The sequence below is a fragment of the Xyrauchen texanus genome, chromosome 28 (assembly GCF_025860055.1).
Source record: "Xyrauchen texanus isolate HMW12.3.18 chromosome 28, RBS_HiC_50CHRs, whole genome shotgun sequence".
Lineage (NCBI taxonomy): Eukaryota > Metazoa > Chordata > Actinopteri > Cypriniformes > Catostomidae > Xyrauchen > Xyrauchen texanus.
In genome coordinates this window covers 33,251,686-33,268,540 of record NC_068303.1, presented here as the reverse complement: position 1 = coordinate 33,268,540, position 16,855 = coordinate 33,251,686, and the positions used below count along the sequence as shown (strand labels likewise).

At 37.6% G+C, this 16,855-nt stretch overlaps 1 protein-coding gene across 1 annotated transcript in view; it reads right to left on the bottom strand.

Annotated features, from left to right (window-relative positions):
- LOC127622235 (disks large-associated protein 2-like) overlaps positions 1-16,855 on the bottom strand; it is a 161,561-nt gene that overhangs the window by 12,899 nt on the left and 131,807 nt on the right. Inside the window, exons 10-11 of the mRNA XM_052096264.1 lie at positions 12,372-12,545; positions 10,351-10,618 (exon numbers count right to left, since the gene is read on the bottom strand). Coding sequence (XP_051952224.1) covers positions 10,403-10,618; positions 12,372-12,545 — 390 coding nt within the window. The 3' untranslated portion in view covers positions 10,351-10,402. The remainder of the gene's footprint in view (positions 1-10,350; positions 10,619-12,371; positions 12,546-16,855) is intronic.

The following is a 16,855-nucleotide window of genomic DNA, read 5'->3' as shown; positions in this document are numbered from 1 at the left end:
TCGCAAACTAACAAAACCTATTAAAGGGCTTCCCTGCAGTATCACTAAACCGAAAGTGGCAGCGTTTGTCATAATGATGAGCTTATTATCAGCTGTAATGTGTTGGCAATGTGGCCCCAAAAAGTATTTGGACACTTAAGTCAAACTTAAAATTAAATGTCTTTATATCACATTATTTCACAGACTATCAAACCAAGTGCCATTTTTTATTTTAAAGAAATATAGCACGAACAGACTTTTTTGTGTCTTATTTTGCAAGTTATAAAACAATACATAAAATGTTTACAGAACTAATTTGGACACTTTATAGTCTCGCAATTGATTTCAGTCCAGGTTGATGGGATAAGACCAATGCTATTGGACATAAATATACATAGTATAACTTTGGGATAAAATTGTCAGTTTTTTGTTATTTTGAACTATTTTGTAATTATAATTTTCAGTATTGAATGGATTATATTTATAATCAAAATGTATCTCCCTTTGTCAACCATCTTGGATTCACAGATTTTAACCCTCCTATGGAATTCTGTCATTTTTGAGCAAAATACATTTTCTTCATTTAATAAAAATAGTTTCCTTTATCTGAACAGTATAAGACTTGGTGACTTTTACTCTGTTTTCCATCTAAACATTAAAAATAATAATAATAATAATAATAAAATAGGCTTGATTTGATAAGGCTAAGTTGTTATAAAAAAATTAATGGGAAAGACCAAAAAACAGCCATTTTTTGTTATTCGTTAAATACAATCAATAAATCAGCCACAATGCAGAAAAACACGAAAAGTGTTTTTTTTTTTTTTTACATTTGTCAAAAAACAATAAATCATAATACTAAACACACACACTCAGCAATGAAGGGGTGAGATGATAACATACTCACAATGAAGAACACACACACACACACACACACACACACACACACACACACACACACACAGAGAGAGAACCAGGGCATCAATAAGTGGGGTTCTACAGCCATCTTTTGGACATTGTTGTCATTAAAAGCCATCTGTTGTTTTCCAGCTGATGAAAGCAATCTGACACATGCACACACACACACACACACACACACACACACACACACACACACACACACACACACACACACACACACACACACACACACACTTGCTCAATACAGTTTTACTATAGAAAGTTTTAAATTGCAAAATGTTTTTTGAAGTTTATTTCTGTTTCTTGATGTTGAATTTCTTGACATTATTATGCATTTATTTTGAGTTATTACATTTTATGTTTTAAATTAATTATTGGTAGAAAAATGCTTATTCTGTGTCTTCACTTTGTAACGCCATGGTCAGGTTTGATTGCAAGCATAATTAAATTACCTGCAAAAACTGACACTTCAAATCAATTTAAAATGTTAAACATTGACAAATAATAGTTTGATATTGTCTAAATATATATCCAAATGCATATCTTGTGCTAAAATATTAAATTAGGTAACAAAAAGCCATCAGAATACATAGTAGGTTGCTAAAGCCATCTAATGGCTGTTACTGGCATTTATAATTCATTTTAATTGTATTATAGTTATTTATATTTTGTTCACCAGAATTTATGTCACATTCTCATATTTTCTTCATGTTTCAACTTATAAAAGTGTAGTTTCTGAATTTGCAATATTTATTTTTCCACATATGTGCTTATTTGTATATGCAAATTAATGGTAAAAAGTATATAAGATCAAAATAACATAAAATCCCAAAAGAAATGCATAATTTTATTGTTTTTACATCATGGAAGAAGAAATGGTATCATTATCATTATCATCATCATCATCATCATCATCATCATAAAAAAAAAAAAAAAAAGGAAGTTACAAATCTGACACTTCAGTCAAAAATGACCAGCTATAGCAAAGTGAGGTGCCATTTTTCAATACCATAGGAGGGTTCAGTGTGAATTAAGGGTCTTACAGCATCTAAAATCTTTGTAGGGCCACAACTTAAAAAATACTTTTATAGAATGTAAATATTATCAGGGGAAATGGTGAATAAATAAATTGTATTACAGCTGACTTGCACTCATGTGGCCAACAAGGCTAGTTTTGATATTTCCTAATAAAATGTTTTCACAATAAATGTGTTTTTTTAAATAAGTGTCTCATCTGAAATTCAGAAAGTCACACTAGAGCTGCTGCATAGTAGAAAGGCATGACAAATTGCTCTGTTTGCCTCAAACTGATCGCAGAGAGACTCAGTACTATAGTGTCCTGCCTTTAATTGCACACATTAAGAGGTAATGACTCAATGTGCCTGCCGTGTATTTATACACTATTGCACATTCTGGCAAATCTGGTAGAGTGTGTGAGCACACGAGAGGTGGACACTGGCGATTAACAGCACTCTAATACCCTATATTATATTCTGCAGAGATGAACGATTTGAAGGCCTCATAAGTCATAACAGAGGACTGATAAATGTTTTTTACCATTACAATGGATCTCGCAATTTGATCGGTGAAGTGTGCCAGTGTTTTAAAAGAAACATTTAGGAGCCGTTCAGACCAAACTTGTTATTTTATTACATAACATTTAAAAAGCATATGGATGCAAAAACTCGTTTGGTTGATAGCCAGGTCTAAGTAAGGACTGGGAGGCAATGCCCCCCAGATTTTTCTTGTGCACCACGGAAACTTCTGACGAGGGCACCCTTCCCCTTATCAGATGAGAAGGATGTAGCTGCTGACAGAGCTCCAAAAGGAGCGGGAGCTCCAAACAGCCATCAAAGATATAGGAAGCCCCTAACCTAACCCTTTCCAAACCCTAACCATGTGTGTAAGTGACGCCACCTTTTGGAGTTGGCACAACACCCTTTAGGAGTTACCCTAACCACTTCTGGTGTAACCTTACCCACTTTTGGAGATTCTGCCCCCATCTGGAGATCTCCAGCCAGCAGCAATACCTACTTCGGACGGATGGGGATACGATCACCCCTATCGCCGACCCTAATGGTCAAAAATCCCCCAAAGATCTCATTCAGTACCGGCCCTAGTTTGGTCTTGTGAAAAAAAATTAAAGCTAGACACAATGAACTGAACAGAATGCATGTCTCTCGAGATAGCATTTTTAAAAGATGACGTTCTTTTCAACCTCACATGGTGTCTAAAAAAGGACGGTCAAAGACGTCCGTCTAGTGCATGTTTACATACAAATATTTTTTAAAAACAGCACAAAACGTGTGTGGTTTGAATGGTCCCTTAAACTTTCAAAAGCATGTTACGATACACCTGCATTGTGTTCCTTTTCGCTCTGTTGCATCTAGCTGTTTTTGAATGCAAGTATGCGTCCAGTGTGAATGGCCCCCTAGACTTCCCAAAATGTATACTGAACACATCACACTCACACAGCCCTGTTCAAAAACAGAACCACATCAGAACATAATAATCCACGATGTGAAAATCACGCCCCTAAACAAACAGTCTCACAATATCAGTCAAATTAAATCAGCTGATCCACTGATCATGCATCTAATTAAAAATCTCCGGGGCCCTAAATGATCAAATGATCTGAAATGCATGATACGGCCCATAGCACATGAAAACAAAAATACTGCAGGGTTTCACCAGTCCTCCACCACTAGCAACATTTTCAAAATGTCATGCAAATCATTTTGAGTCTCCACCACTGATTATAAGGCACCTATGGATGTTTCCACCTTTTATAATCATGAAATCATTGAAATCTGCTAGATCTCTACTTAAATTAAAAACAACAGACACATGGCACGTGTCAAGAGATGGCACTCGTTTTTTTTAAAGTCTAGAACTATTTACATTTACACAAGCAGCGATACATCTGTTTCAAAACTTTTCAGAACTTCGTGAACACATTATTCCAAGACAATATCTTAAAACAGGGCTGGATGTTTGTGTTGGAGGAAAGAGACCCACTTGTTATGTAATCTGAATAAGAATAATGTTCAATAGATATTGAGTGTATTTGACCCACAATCCAAAATAACTGGCATCCTACAAAATCGTTGGCACCTGTATAATGGACTGTATTATATTTTGCATTATATAATTTGTTACTTCTATAAAATGTGCAAGATGAGAGCTGTACATAATTAGCAGCAATTGGTAGCATGTCATCTGTCCATTGGGTGACCTACAGTTGCTGAAAAGGGAAAAGCAATAGTCGCAAATAAGAATTTCAAGCACAAGCATTTCTGTCTCAAACCTTAAAAGTTTGGACAATGGGCTCTGAAACTTTCCTTACATTTGGAAAGTTCTGGTTGGTTATCAGAGTCTGGGTTGCTTTCAATACTTTTAGACAGGAAAATGTTTTCTGCCAGTCTTAATGCTGATGACTAACTACAGCAATACTTAGACACTACTACTTATTTTTCACCGACATTATAGTCTTTTTTTAAAGGTATAATGTAGTTCACAAAACTATATCATTCTGTCATCATCTCACCTTCAGTCCTTCTAAACTCATTTGATTTTCTTCCATGAAACACACCCGGAGATATCATGCAAAATGTCCAGACTGCTCTTTTACATACAATGAAAAGGAAATGGGGATCCTGACTGTCAAGCTCCAAAAAGGACAAAAAGGTACCTATGCTGTACATAATTCTTCTAAATGCATGTCATGGGTTTATGTGATCAAAAAAGACCAAAATTAAGCAATTTTTCTAGCCTACTCTGATTAATATTACAAGCTACATTTTATGTAACCTTTAAACATCATACAATAAACTCAAACAATATGGATGCATTGACAGCATTTAAAATGTAAATATTTGAAAGTATTTACAGCTTTGAAACTTATGATACTTATGAATCCTTTAAATTGTAAATGTACTGCGTTTCTATAATTACATTTTAAAAATATATATATATTTTGATCCCTCAACCCTACTCATTAACCTCTATGATCGTTTGAGCTGCAGCATATTCTGAAAAGTTTTGTTTCCTACGTCAATCAAAATAAAAATGAAATGCTTTTTTTGAACCGCTGTCTGCAATTTTCACACTAAAATTTTAAAGCTCACCATTTACAAATACTGTGGAGTAATTGCCAAAATTTGTGAATTTCTTTTAGAAATCCTCCAAAATAATTAAAAAAGACTCCAATTATTTCTAAATAATATTGTATATGTTAGCGATATTATGATGAATAGATTTTTTTATCCTTTTTTCCCCTAACTTTGTAAGCATGTAATTCTGGTTCTGTTCTCTCCATCTCCCTCCAAAAAGGTCTTATTTTATTCCAATAGATGGCTGCAAGATGTGCTCGTCCATAGACATTCAGTCTAATTTTTAGTTCATGCACCAATCCCATTGTTTTATTGAATATCTTGGCCTCTCTGTGGACTAGAAACTCAATCCAGGTGGCATTAGAAAGCTGAGATCCTCCCCTTTATCAATAACATGTATTTCTGATGATTTGATTAGCATGCTATTCCTACTGGACCACATATTTTGTTCTGGACATCTAAGCTATAACATTGGCTTATTCACACAAGTAAGATCACTAATGTGAAAAATGTACAAATAGTTGTTTTTTTGGTTAGTTTTTTTTTAAACTGCCGAAGGTAAAAGCATAAAGTAGGGATGTACAATATATCGGCTGCCGATATATTATTGGCCAATAACCAGGGAAATCTAAATATTATTATCGCACTGATAATGGAATTACCGCCGATATTTCCCGATAATTGTTATGGTTTATTTGCTTGCGCCTGAGAATCTCTGACTGCATGTGGCTTATTTCCCTCAGTCAGGGTTATGATGGCTCAGCAGTTAAGGCTCTGGGTTACTGACCAAAAGGTCAGGGGTTCAAGCCCCAGCATTGCCAATATACCACTGTTGGGCCCTTGAGCAAGGCCCTTGACCCTATTGGCTCCAGGGGTGCTGTTTCATGGCTGACCCTGTGCTCTGACCCCAGTGTAGTTGGGATATGATAAAACAACCGCATTTCATTGGCTCTGTACCTATACTCTGCACAATGACAATAAAGTTGAATCATAAACTTAATCTTGAACATTATAAGTGTAAACTTTATATCATTTTTTTTAGTTGAAGAGGTTAATATTTAATGATAACAGAATTTTTTTTTATTTACTTTATTTTTTAAAGTTTATTGTTGGTTAAAGTCTTATAATTCTTCAAAATTAGTTGACTACAACATCAGAAATCACACAGAACAGCTATTCCGTTAATTCAATATGCTCAGATTCAATAAGTAATTGTCTCTAAAATTGTTCAAACATAAAATAAAAGACGTTTTAGATGCTGGCAATACATCAATATTGTATGTTTCGGTGTTTATGAAAACATAAGCAAATGTACAGTATACATGCTAGAACTACAATTTACGTATGTACAGTACATGTACTCACATTGATATTTTAAATGTTCATCTGTTCCTCACACAATGGTATTATATGGATTCAGAAAATTTGGAATAGCTATGGGCTATTTTCATGGTAATTTTTGGCCTTTTTGAAACTTTGTTGTTGGGTTACCATTTGCTTTTATTGTATGGAAAAGATCAGCTTGGACATTCTCCAAAAACAATCTATTTTTTGTGTTCCACTTTGGACAGAAAAGAAAAGAGTGAAAACACTTGACATTTCCATTCCACCTCCTTTTTTTTTTTTTTTTTTTTTTGCAAGAGCAGGGCAGTACATTCACAATGCTTTTTGCTTAAGATGCTGTAAAGCTGCCAGGTAAAGGAAATAGCTTAAAAGCTAAGGATTTATTTGCTGCCTGCTATGCCTTATGAATGTAAGCAGCACTTACTCTAAAAGGATAGGCATTACTGCTTGCAATGTAGCAAACAGCGATCATGTTGGTCTCTGGAGTAGTTAGGCTTGGAACCAGGGACAAAACATCAGAATTATTATTATGCACAGTTGTGGACATTTAAAATTCAAAATTGTGCCTTTAAAGTGAGAAATAAATGAAACATATACTTGTATATGTATAAGTTAATGAAGCTAATGTAATTGGTTCTTAATTTAGTACATAATCAACATATTGAAGAACCTAAAGCCAAATCCTAAATACAACCCCAATTATGAAAAAGTTGGGACAGTATGAAAAAATTTAAATAAAACCAAAAAGGAGTGATTTGTAAATTATATTCACCCTTTGCTATATTGAATGCATTACAACTACACATCTTTTGATGTTTTACCTTGTGAATTTTATTGTTTTTTTGTAAATGCACAGTAAATTCAAATCAGATGATTGCAACACGCTCCAAAAAAGTTGAGACAGGGGCATTTTAAAACTAATAACAATTTGACGAGTTAAAATAACAAGACAATGTGAAACAGGAGATGCTAAACAGATGTCATAGTACTGTATATAGGGATCCTCCAAAAACAGTCTAGTTCTTCAAGAGCAAGGATCATTCAAGATTTGTCAATTTGAGAATAATGTTCCCCAATGAGAAATCAGCAAGGATTTTGGGCATTTCACCCTCTATAGTGCACAATATAGTTAAAAGATTCAAGGAATTTGGCCAAATCTCGGTGCGTAAAGGGCATAACGAAAACCTTTTCTGAATATGCGTTATCTCTGATCCCTCAGACATCACTCTCTTAAAAAACATGATTCATATGTAATGGGTATCATGAACATGAGCTTGGGATTACTTTAGTAAACCATAGTAAAGTTAAGACTTTACTATGCAAAGCAGAAGCCATACATTAACACTGTCCAGAAGTGCTGCCGACATCTCTGGGCTCATTGTCATCTTAGATGGAAAGTAAAACAGTGGAACTGTGTATTTTGGTCCAATGAGTCCACATTTCATATCGTTTTTGAAAAACACAGCCGCTGTGTTCGCCGGGCCAAAGAGGAAAAGGACTATCCAAGCTGTTATCAGTGTCAGGACCAAAAGCCAGTGTCTGAATGGGCCAGGAGTTTGTCAGTGCCCAAGGCATGGGTAAATCGCACATCTGTGAAGGCACCATAAATGCAGACAGATATGTACATCTTTTGTATCAGCATATACTGCCATTCAGAATAGTCTTTTCCAGGGATGTCCGGGACAACTTCAACCACATACTGGCTGAATAAACTAAGAGTGCAGGTGCTAGATTGGCTTGCCTGCAGTCCTGACCATCTCCAACTGAGAATATGTGCACAATGATTTATAATTGATATGAAGCGCACAATACGGCAATGAAGACCCTGTACAATTGAAACTGACGGCCTGCATAATGGATGAATGGGGGAAAATGTCACTTTTTTACTTAACAAACTTGTGTCTTCAGTGCCTAAATGCTTAATACGGGTTTTTAGAAGAAATGTGATTTTGCACAGTGGTAAACACTCGACTGTCCCAACTTGTGTGTTGCAATCACCTGATTTGAAATTACTGTACATAAAAAAAACTATGAAATTCACAAGGTAAAACATCATATAATGTTTAAATGTATTGCTTTCAGTATAGCAAATGGTGAATATACTTTAGTTGTTGAATTTGAATTCAACACTTCATCAGCCAGCTCTGTCATTCGCACACAAGGGTTTCAGTGGGCACATCTTTGTGCAAATGTTGGACTGAAAAAATTTGATATACAAAAAGTATAATTGTCTAACCCAAAATAAATGTATTTCTTTTCAACAAACCATTAACCATGAATATGATCATTAGAAATGCATTGAGACACCATGTTAAACCTCCCTTTAAAAAGTCCACAGGTGGTTTACAGTGCTGTGCAGAAGGGGGTTGGGAAGAGGGGAGGATTCTATATATTAGAGTATAAAGCAGCACCATTTACAGTAATATTATTAAAGTTTCTTTTGCACCTTTATATGTCACAGACTACCTTGAGTGGTGAGCGCTGAGGAAGATTGGTGTTGTAAATACTTTTCTGTAAATGTTATTGTGAAAAACTGGCGGTCAGTCAATGAACGTCGAGCAGTAACTGCATGATTGAATGATATCAAGGCCTTTTTGGGCAGAATGAGCTTTAAGCCTTAGAATAAAAGGATTTTAAACAGGAAGTCCCTTTGACAGTGACAAAACATATTCTCTGTCAACCCTACAGCTAAAACTAAATTACAGTTTAACCTTCAAGCAAATCCCCAACTGCAACAGTATCATGAGGGTCAAGATTAACATTTAAGAAGTACAGACTTTATCATTTTGTTTGCAAAATAAATTGCATTGAGAAATGTAATATTGTTTCACTTATTTAAATCTAAACTCTCCATAATGTGTCAAGTTAAAAGTTTGGCAGGTATGTTCTTGCTTGTGAGAATAATGGCATACACTGTATAATAATTTTCTTAATCTGTATTTTTGTCTTGGTTTGCAGTATTTTGTTTTCTTAATATCCTTAAAAAAAGATACATTTACTTTAGAAACAAAATTGCATAATATGCCAAGAATTACTTAGCATAAAGTAAATCAGCATAAAAATAAGAATCCATGAGACTCCAGTGGTTTAATCAATGCCTTCTGAAGCGATCCTGTTGGTTTTGGTTGAGAACAGACCAAAATGTAACCCCTTTTTACTGTAGGCTACATCTTGTCTATAGGCACAATCATGATTTCAAGCTCGATTACACTTTCTAGTGCTTGACGCATGTGCAGAGCGCTAGATGGCGCTATACATATTATAGGACGTGTAATCGAGCCTGAAATCATGATTGCCAAGGAGACTGCTGCTATCAAGATGTACAGTGAAAACTGAGTTATATTTTGGTCTGTTCTCACACAAAACCAACTTTTATGCTGACTTTATCTCCTTTTTGGAGCTTTTGGAGTTCTGGTCACCATTCACTTGCATTGTATGGAAACACAGAGCTGAGATATTCTTCTAAAAATCTTAATTTGTGTTCAGCAGAAGAAAGAAAGTCATACACATCTGAGATGGCATGAGGGTGAATAAATTATGTGAGAATTTTCAATTAGTGTGAACTATCCTTTTAAAACAAAGTCTTATCATCTTATGCAATTTTCTCTTTCTCTCATTAGATATTTTTATTGAACAACAAGACAAAAATATACTGATTAAGCAAAGGATATTTTACAGTGTATATGAATAGACTAGCTGTGACATTAATTTTGTGCCAATGTAATAAAAGCGAGCATTTATTGTGCCTATGCATACACACTAAAACAAAAACAAACAGGGCTGCAAGTGTTGCAGCGCATAGACTGCAATGACCTCCTTGTATTGAGCTCTGTTTGAGGCATATATAAACTTTCCACTATTGTCTCAGCTCATACTAGATGATCTCCAGATGAGCTGAAATAATAGCAGTAAAGAAGTGTATCATAAACAAAATGTGTAACAGATGTGAGAATATGTGCGGGTGGAACTTTGACATGGAGCAGAATGGATGTACCCTGTCAGTAAAGCGCCTTGGTGTAAGGAAGGTGAAGCTGGATGTGTGTGTTTCATAAACGGGTTTGGGCTTCTGGGATGTAGATTTCTATGCTGTCGGCCCGCTCTGTTGCTGAGTTCTGACGGAAAGATGCAGCCCGTTTAGCAGCCATCAATCTGCGCCGGGCCTCTTGCCTCTGTCGATCCTGCAGGTCCAAGGAGCGCTCGCGCATGACCCCTCCACGACCTTTAGGAGGCCTCTTTGAAACAGGAGGCGGCCATTTTCTTTCCTGAAAAATTAGGTAGAGTTCATGCACTGTTTTTCCATTTTGATGGTTTATTAAAATTAACAAGTCCATTTGTAAAAATCTGCAGGATGAAACTATATTATTCTATACTGGCAGCTCTTTCTGAATCTCACTCAAATCATCAACATTTATTAGTTTCCAGGGGTGTAAACATTACTGAAAAAGTATACCAAAGTATAGAATCTAGTTCAAATCTATCAAATCTAGCCAAAACATACTAGAGGATAATTAAAACATTTTCCACTTTATTGTTAGTATTTAGTACATAGGGTTGGAGTTAGGGACTCAAAAATATCAATATTCTAGTATAATGTAACAAAAACTACTGTGACTGTTGATGTATCTTCTTGTTATGCATGTAATATTGTTGAGAAGTGGTTGGATTAAGGGGCAGGGGTGGGGTTAGGGTCCCAACAATATCCATATACTAGTATAATGTAACTAAGCTAATATGTTTATAATTAGGCTGCCAATTGATTAGTTGTTTTTAATTCAAATTAATTACATGTTGTTCTGAATAATCAAATTAATCACATATTTCAATATTCACAGAGAATGGCCCCCAAATAAAGACAAATTAGTATATAATAATTAAAATAATTTAAAATATGATATAATATTTAATACATATTATAATTTAAATCATTAAAATACATTACATCCAGGGTTTGAAATTAACTTTTTGGCTCACCAGCCACTATGGCTAGTAGTTTCCAAGGTCACTAGCCACTTAACATTTTCACTAGCCAAAATCCGCTGTCCCACAAAAAGTGATTAAGTTAACTGCAGATAACTGCATGCATTTGTTTGGACATTTTATTTGAATGAGAATGATATTAGTTTACCAGGACACAAGCCTAATGATTTAAGGCACCTTTAGAATATCTATGTCATGGACCGTTAAAACAGGAGGAAATTTGTCAAAACAAATTTCTGTAGGCCCATACAATGCAAGTGAATGGTGATCAGGCATTTGAAGCTCCAATAATTAGATAAAGTCAGCATAAAAGTAATCCATAAGACTCCAGTGGTTTAATCAATGTCTTCTGAAGCGATCCAGTTGGTTTTCGCTCTGTGCATGTATAAAACATTAGGTAGTGTAATAGAGCTTCAAATTATAAACATGCCTAGATACTGCAGTGGCGAAATGTACAGTGAAAATTGAGTTATATTTTCTTTTTTTCTCACCCAAAACCAACTGGATTGCTTCAGAAGACATTGATTAAAACACTGGAGTCATATGGATTACTTTTATGCTGACTTTATCTAATTATTGGAGCTTCAAAGGCCTGATCATCATTCACTTGCATTGTGAGGACCAACAGAGCTGAGATATTCTCCTCAAAACCTTAATTTGTTTTAAGCAGAAGAAAGAAAGTCATACACATCTTAGATGGTATGAGAGAATTGTCATTTTTGGGTGAACTGTCCCTTTAAACTGAGTCTGTTTTTGCTGCTCCCTACAGCCACAGATTTGCAAAGACATCAAGGTGGTACATAAATCTTGAAATGCTCTGATCATTGAAAATTCCTTTTTGTAGAATTGACACAGGGTCGGGTGCATGATTAATTGTGTTCATTTTTAACATGTTATTTTCCATGAATGAATGTGTTAAATCGACAGCCCTATTTATAAATATAATAACATATATTGTGGTTAAACAATATGAGTTGAGCATGTGACATGACTGGGGTTTTGGTTGTCCAAGACACAAGCCACTAGATTGATGTTTACAGTCTGTGATGGTCCAATTACCTTCTTCTCTGGACTCTCCACTATTCTCCACTCATTGCTTTTAATTTGCTGAAGCTCATTAAACTTGGCAGTGACATCATCGATGGAGAGCTGCAAGAGATCCCAGAACCCAGCCAGGTCCTGAGCAGTGGGTCGGGGCATGGCACTGGGGTCCTACACAAAATCACAAACAGACCATTTACAAAGAACAGTAAGTTTGTTTTACATCAAATTGCCAATGAAAAAAAAAATAAAAAATATATGAAAAGCAATCAAATAAGCATGCTGGTCATTATGCATTTTATGCATCAATTGGTGTGAACACATACATAATCATGAACAATCACCAGGTTACAGTAGTCATGCTTTATTCTGATTACTGGCTCCAACCAAGGAGGACTATAATACCTGGAGAGAGCTACCTGTTAGCGTTCCCATTCATTTCAATGACAGTTGCTCAACTGGTGCAGGACCCAGAAGTAAGTGGCCACCTTGCTGCAATCTTTGCTCATGGGCACTTAGTTGCAGACACAGGGTTCCAATCACCAGAGCTATAAATGCTATGTGACTAAGCGGTATGCTGCTGTTATGTATGTAGAGGTATGTATGTATATATATCGTAATGGGAGTAAAAATTATTTTGTTTTATAAAATCGATGAAGGTTTGTACCATATCTCAGTTACTGTACAAACAGGATATTTCATGAATTCATTCAGGCTGTGTCTCAGCTGGTCCCACAATCTCCATAGAGGGAAAGACAGAAACTATCTTTGACCACTAAACACACCCTTTAAAGTATCGTTAAACCAGTCAACTTCCAATTAATGTCAGTTTCTTTAACACTAACACCTCATGACACTGGTTTACGCTTTGTTCTAGAATAAATAAAATTATGTTCAGTGGTGCTGACAGTGAAACAAGTGAAAGTGTATTTCAGTACAGAACTAAATACATTTACTATTCAACTACAAACGAAAGAAAAAAATAAAATAATAATTTAAACGAAACAACAACAACAAAAAAAAACCTAGTGAAAAATGAATATACCAAATTGTATTTAAAATGCATTTATTTCATGATAAGTACACTACAAATACGTTAACATATATATATGTACTAAATGAAAATACCATGTAATTGCATTTATTTTATGTTTTTTCAAATGCACACAGAGAAACTTACTAGTGAAGAAAAAAAAAATTACTAGTAATATGACAAATTTTCTATATTTTCCTACTAAAATATTCCATCCTGTATATTTTAATTTACGCCATGTCTGTTTTGAAAACTTTTAAGAGCACATATTTTATTTGCGTTTCAAAATACTGTTATAATATTAACTGAGAACAAACTCTTTATTTGTCTTATAACTCAGATGCCTTATAACAAGAGGTTACTAATGCTGTAAACCTATTAATTTAAAAATGACAATTAAAACATTATTTTGAGTACTTTTTGTAATTGCACAATGCACATTCCTCCAAGAGTGATACTATATTTACATGTGCAGCAGTCAAAGCACCAGAACCAGTTTTAAAGTGGCGGGCCTTCAAACAGGCAGGTTGACACATCATCAGAATAGCATTAAGTAGTCAGTATGCAGAGTATGTTGTACACCCAATTTATACCAGACCAGATTCTAAGCTTGTCAAAATCTCAGTGATTGTATTTATTTATCTACATAAATATTAGTCAAAAACTGTCCCCTTAAACAGTTCAAATGTTGACGCAATCAAACTAAAAAGATTTAAATCTGCTGACATGGAGACTATGTGCTTGTCATTATTTTCATTTCACACAAACCACTGCTCAAAACATTTTTTCAACACTGAACACTGAATTGGTTCAACTGTTGGATCTTGTGTATGGGTTCTTCCTCTTTATGTATCTATTAAAGTCTCAATCAGTCTTTAGTTGTTTGTTTTTGCATTCAACAGTGTTAAACAAGTACAGTGTGCCCTGTGTTTTATTCCAGTTTTACAGTAGCATACTGCATTCAACATTGTGTGACTAGAAGAGGTAAGACAAGGGCCTTTGTAGATCAGTGATAAGATGGACCAATCAGCCATCTGCATTTTTTTTCTTTTGCCACGTATACCTGTTTTAATAAAATGTGTTCAACTACATAGAATTATACTAATTTCCAGGAATATACTGTAATGTCTGTTGGTGTTTCTGCTTGGGGACTTGCTATTGGCTGGTGTGTATGCATAATTAATGTAGGTCTGTGTAGGTTTTGAGGACTGTTTATTTTTAATTTTTTATTTACTAACATTTAAATGTTACTGGGTTTCTAGTTATGTTTCAAGTTCCCCTTCTGTCACTCACTCGACATTGTATCGATTGTAGTGACACAATGGGTCTCTTCTGAGAGCCTTGCGTACCTCTGAACTTGAGAAAAGGCCAATGTCAAATTTTCAGACCGAATTTGCATGTCCCGCCCCTGGACATATGGGTATAAAGGGGAGCGGGCAAGCGACTGTCAGACAGATCTTTTCTTCGGAGCCAAGTGGTTATGTGATCAGTGAGCTGTGTGTCACGACTGCTTCACCCACCTCTGGAAGAGAGCATCTGTTGGATCTGACGGCGCATTCCAGCGGCTTTCTCCTCTTTGCACGCTGTGCAGACTCTGCCCCTGGGCGCTTCAACAGCACTTCTCTCCAATAAACTATTTTAGAGTTGATTTCTCTAAAAGAGTTTATTCTCCTCTAAAATAGTTTTTTTCTGGTAAAAGAGCAACATTCGCAAGCAAGCGTTGAACGTCCTTTTCAGGACATGTCTTTTTAAAGATGCCCTTCCGCCGCTGTGTAGTTCCTGGATGTGGCCGGTATCTCTCCAGATCCGACAGTCATAGATGCTGCCTCGTGTCCTTGGGTAGCGATCACACTGAGGCACTGTTTGTGGATGGTTCATGTTCTTACTGCGAGGACATGACCATGGTAACGTTGCGGCTTTCGTTCTCAAAATGAACGCCACGCCAGCCGCCTGCGTCGCTCATTCTTCCCACGGGATTGAGGACGACCCGGATGGCGATGGAGGCGATTTGGGGATGGCAGCAGGCTCGGATTCGCCGGGCATAGCCCCAGGAACCACCCGCCCCCCCGGCACGCTCATTTGCTTCCGTCTGTGCTCAGGATGACGGCGGCTCTCTTCACGGCCAGTTTGCCTCATCCCTGGAGCCAGGTTTGGATGACAACATCGCCGCTGCATCGGGAGCGTTCAGGCGTCTGACGCTGAAGACCTGACCAGACTCCAGTCCTTGGGCCAGCCTGCCCAGTCAGAGTCTGATGCGCAGACATGCTTTCCCTCTCTTCCCAGAAGTGCATGACGAGCTGACGAGTTCATGGAGGGCACCTTTTACTGCCCAAACCGACCTCCTCACTCGTCCGCTCTCGCTACCCTGGACGGCGGGGTGGTCCATGGTTACACGGAGGTCCCTCAGGTGGACAGGGCAGTTGCGATCCACCTGTGTCCCGAGAACACCACCACCTGGCGGGACCGCCTGGTACTCCCCTCCAAGGCCTGTATGACAATGTCGTCACTGACAGCGAAAGCCTATAGTGCCACTGGACAGGCTGCCTCTGCCTTACATGCCATGGCTCTCCTGCAGGTACGACAAGCTAGGGCACTCAAACAAATGAACCAGGGTAGTCCCGATCCCGAAGTGCTGAAGGATCTGCGCTCTGAAACCGACCTCACTCTCAGAGCTAAGAAGGTCACAGCACTCGGGCGGTCGATGGCAACCCTCATAGTCCAGGAACGCCACCTGTGACTGAACTTGGTTGAGATACACAACGTTGACAAAGCCCGCTTTCTCAACGCCCCTGTCTCCCAGTTCGGTCTCTTCAGCGACACCATCGACGACTTCAGCCAGCGGTTTTTAGCGGTGAAGAAACAGATGGAGGCCATCTCTCACATCATGCCACGCCGTTGCAGCACAGGCCATCCCCCATCTGCTCGCCATTGGCGTCCCCGTGCAAAGAAACTGCCTCAACCTGGGCCCAGCTCTCAGCCCCAGCGTCGAGCGCCCCGCAGGTAGTGTATGCCCCCAGTCTCCAGGACCTCTTTTAGGGCCTGTAAAACCCATAAACGCTCCTGAGACAGCACACCCAAGAAGCCTGATGTTTCCTCCGGAGTTGGTAGAAAGACCACTCTGTCCCCCGGTTTCAACGGCCCTTACTTCATCGTACCCAAAAAAGCCGGTGAGTTGCGGCCAATCTTAGACGGCGGACGCGCTGTTGCAAAAGGTCTCGCTCAGCGGAGAGTGGAGGCGCCACCCCCGCTTTGGCAGGGCACAGATTGACCTCTTTGCCTCCCAAGACAACTCCCACTGCACGCAAGTACGCATTTCCCCCAGTGAGCCTTCTTGCACTGGTGCTGTACAAGGTCAGGGAGGATGAGGAACAGGTCACCTTGGTGGCTCCTCATTGGCCCACCCAGACCTGGTTCTTGGATCTCACGCTCCTCGCGACAACACCTCCCT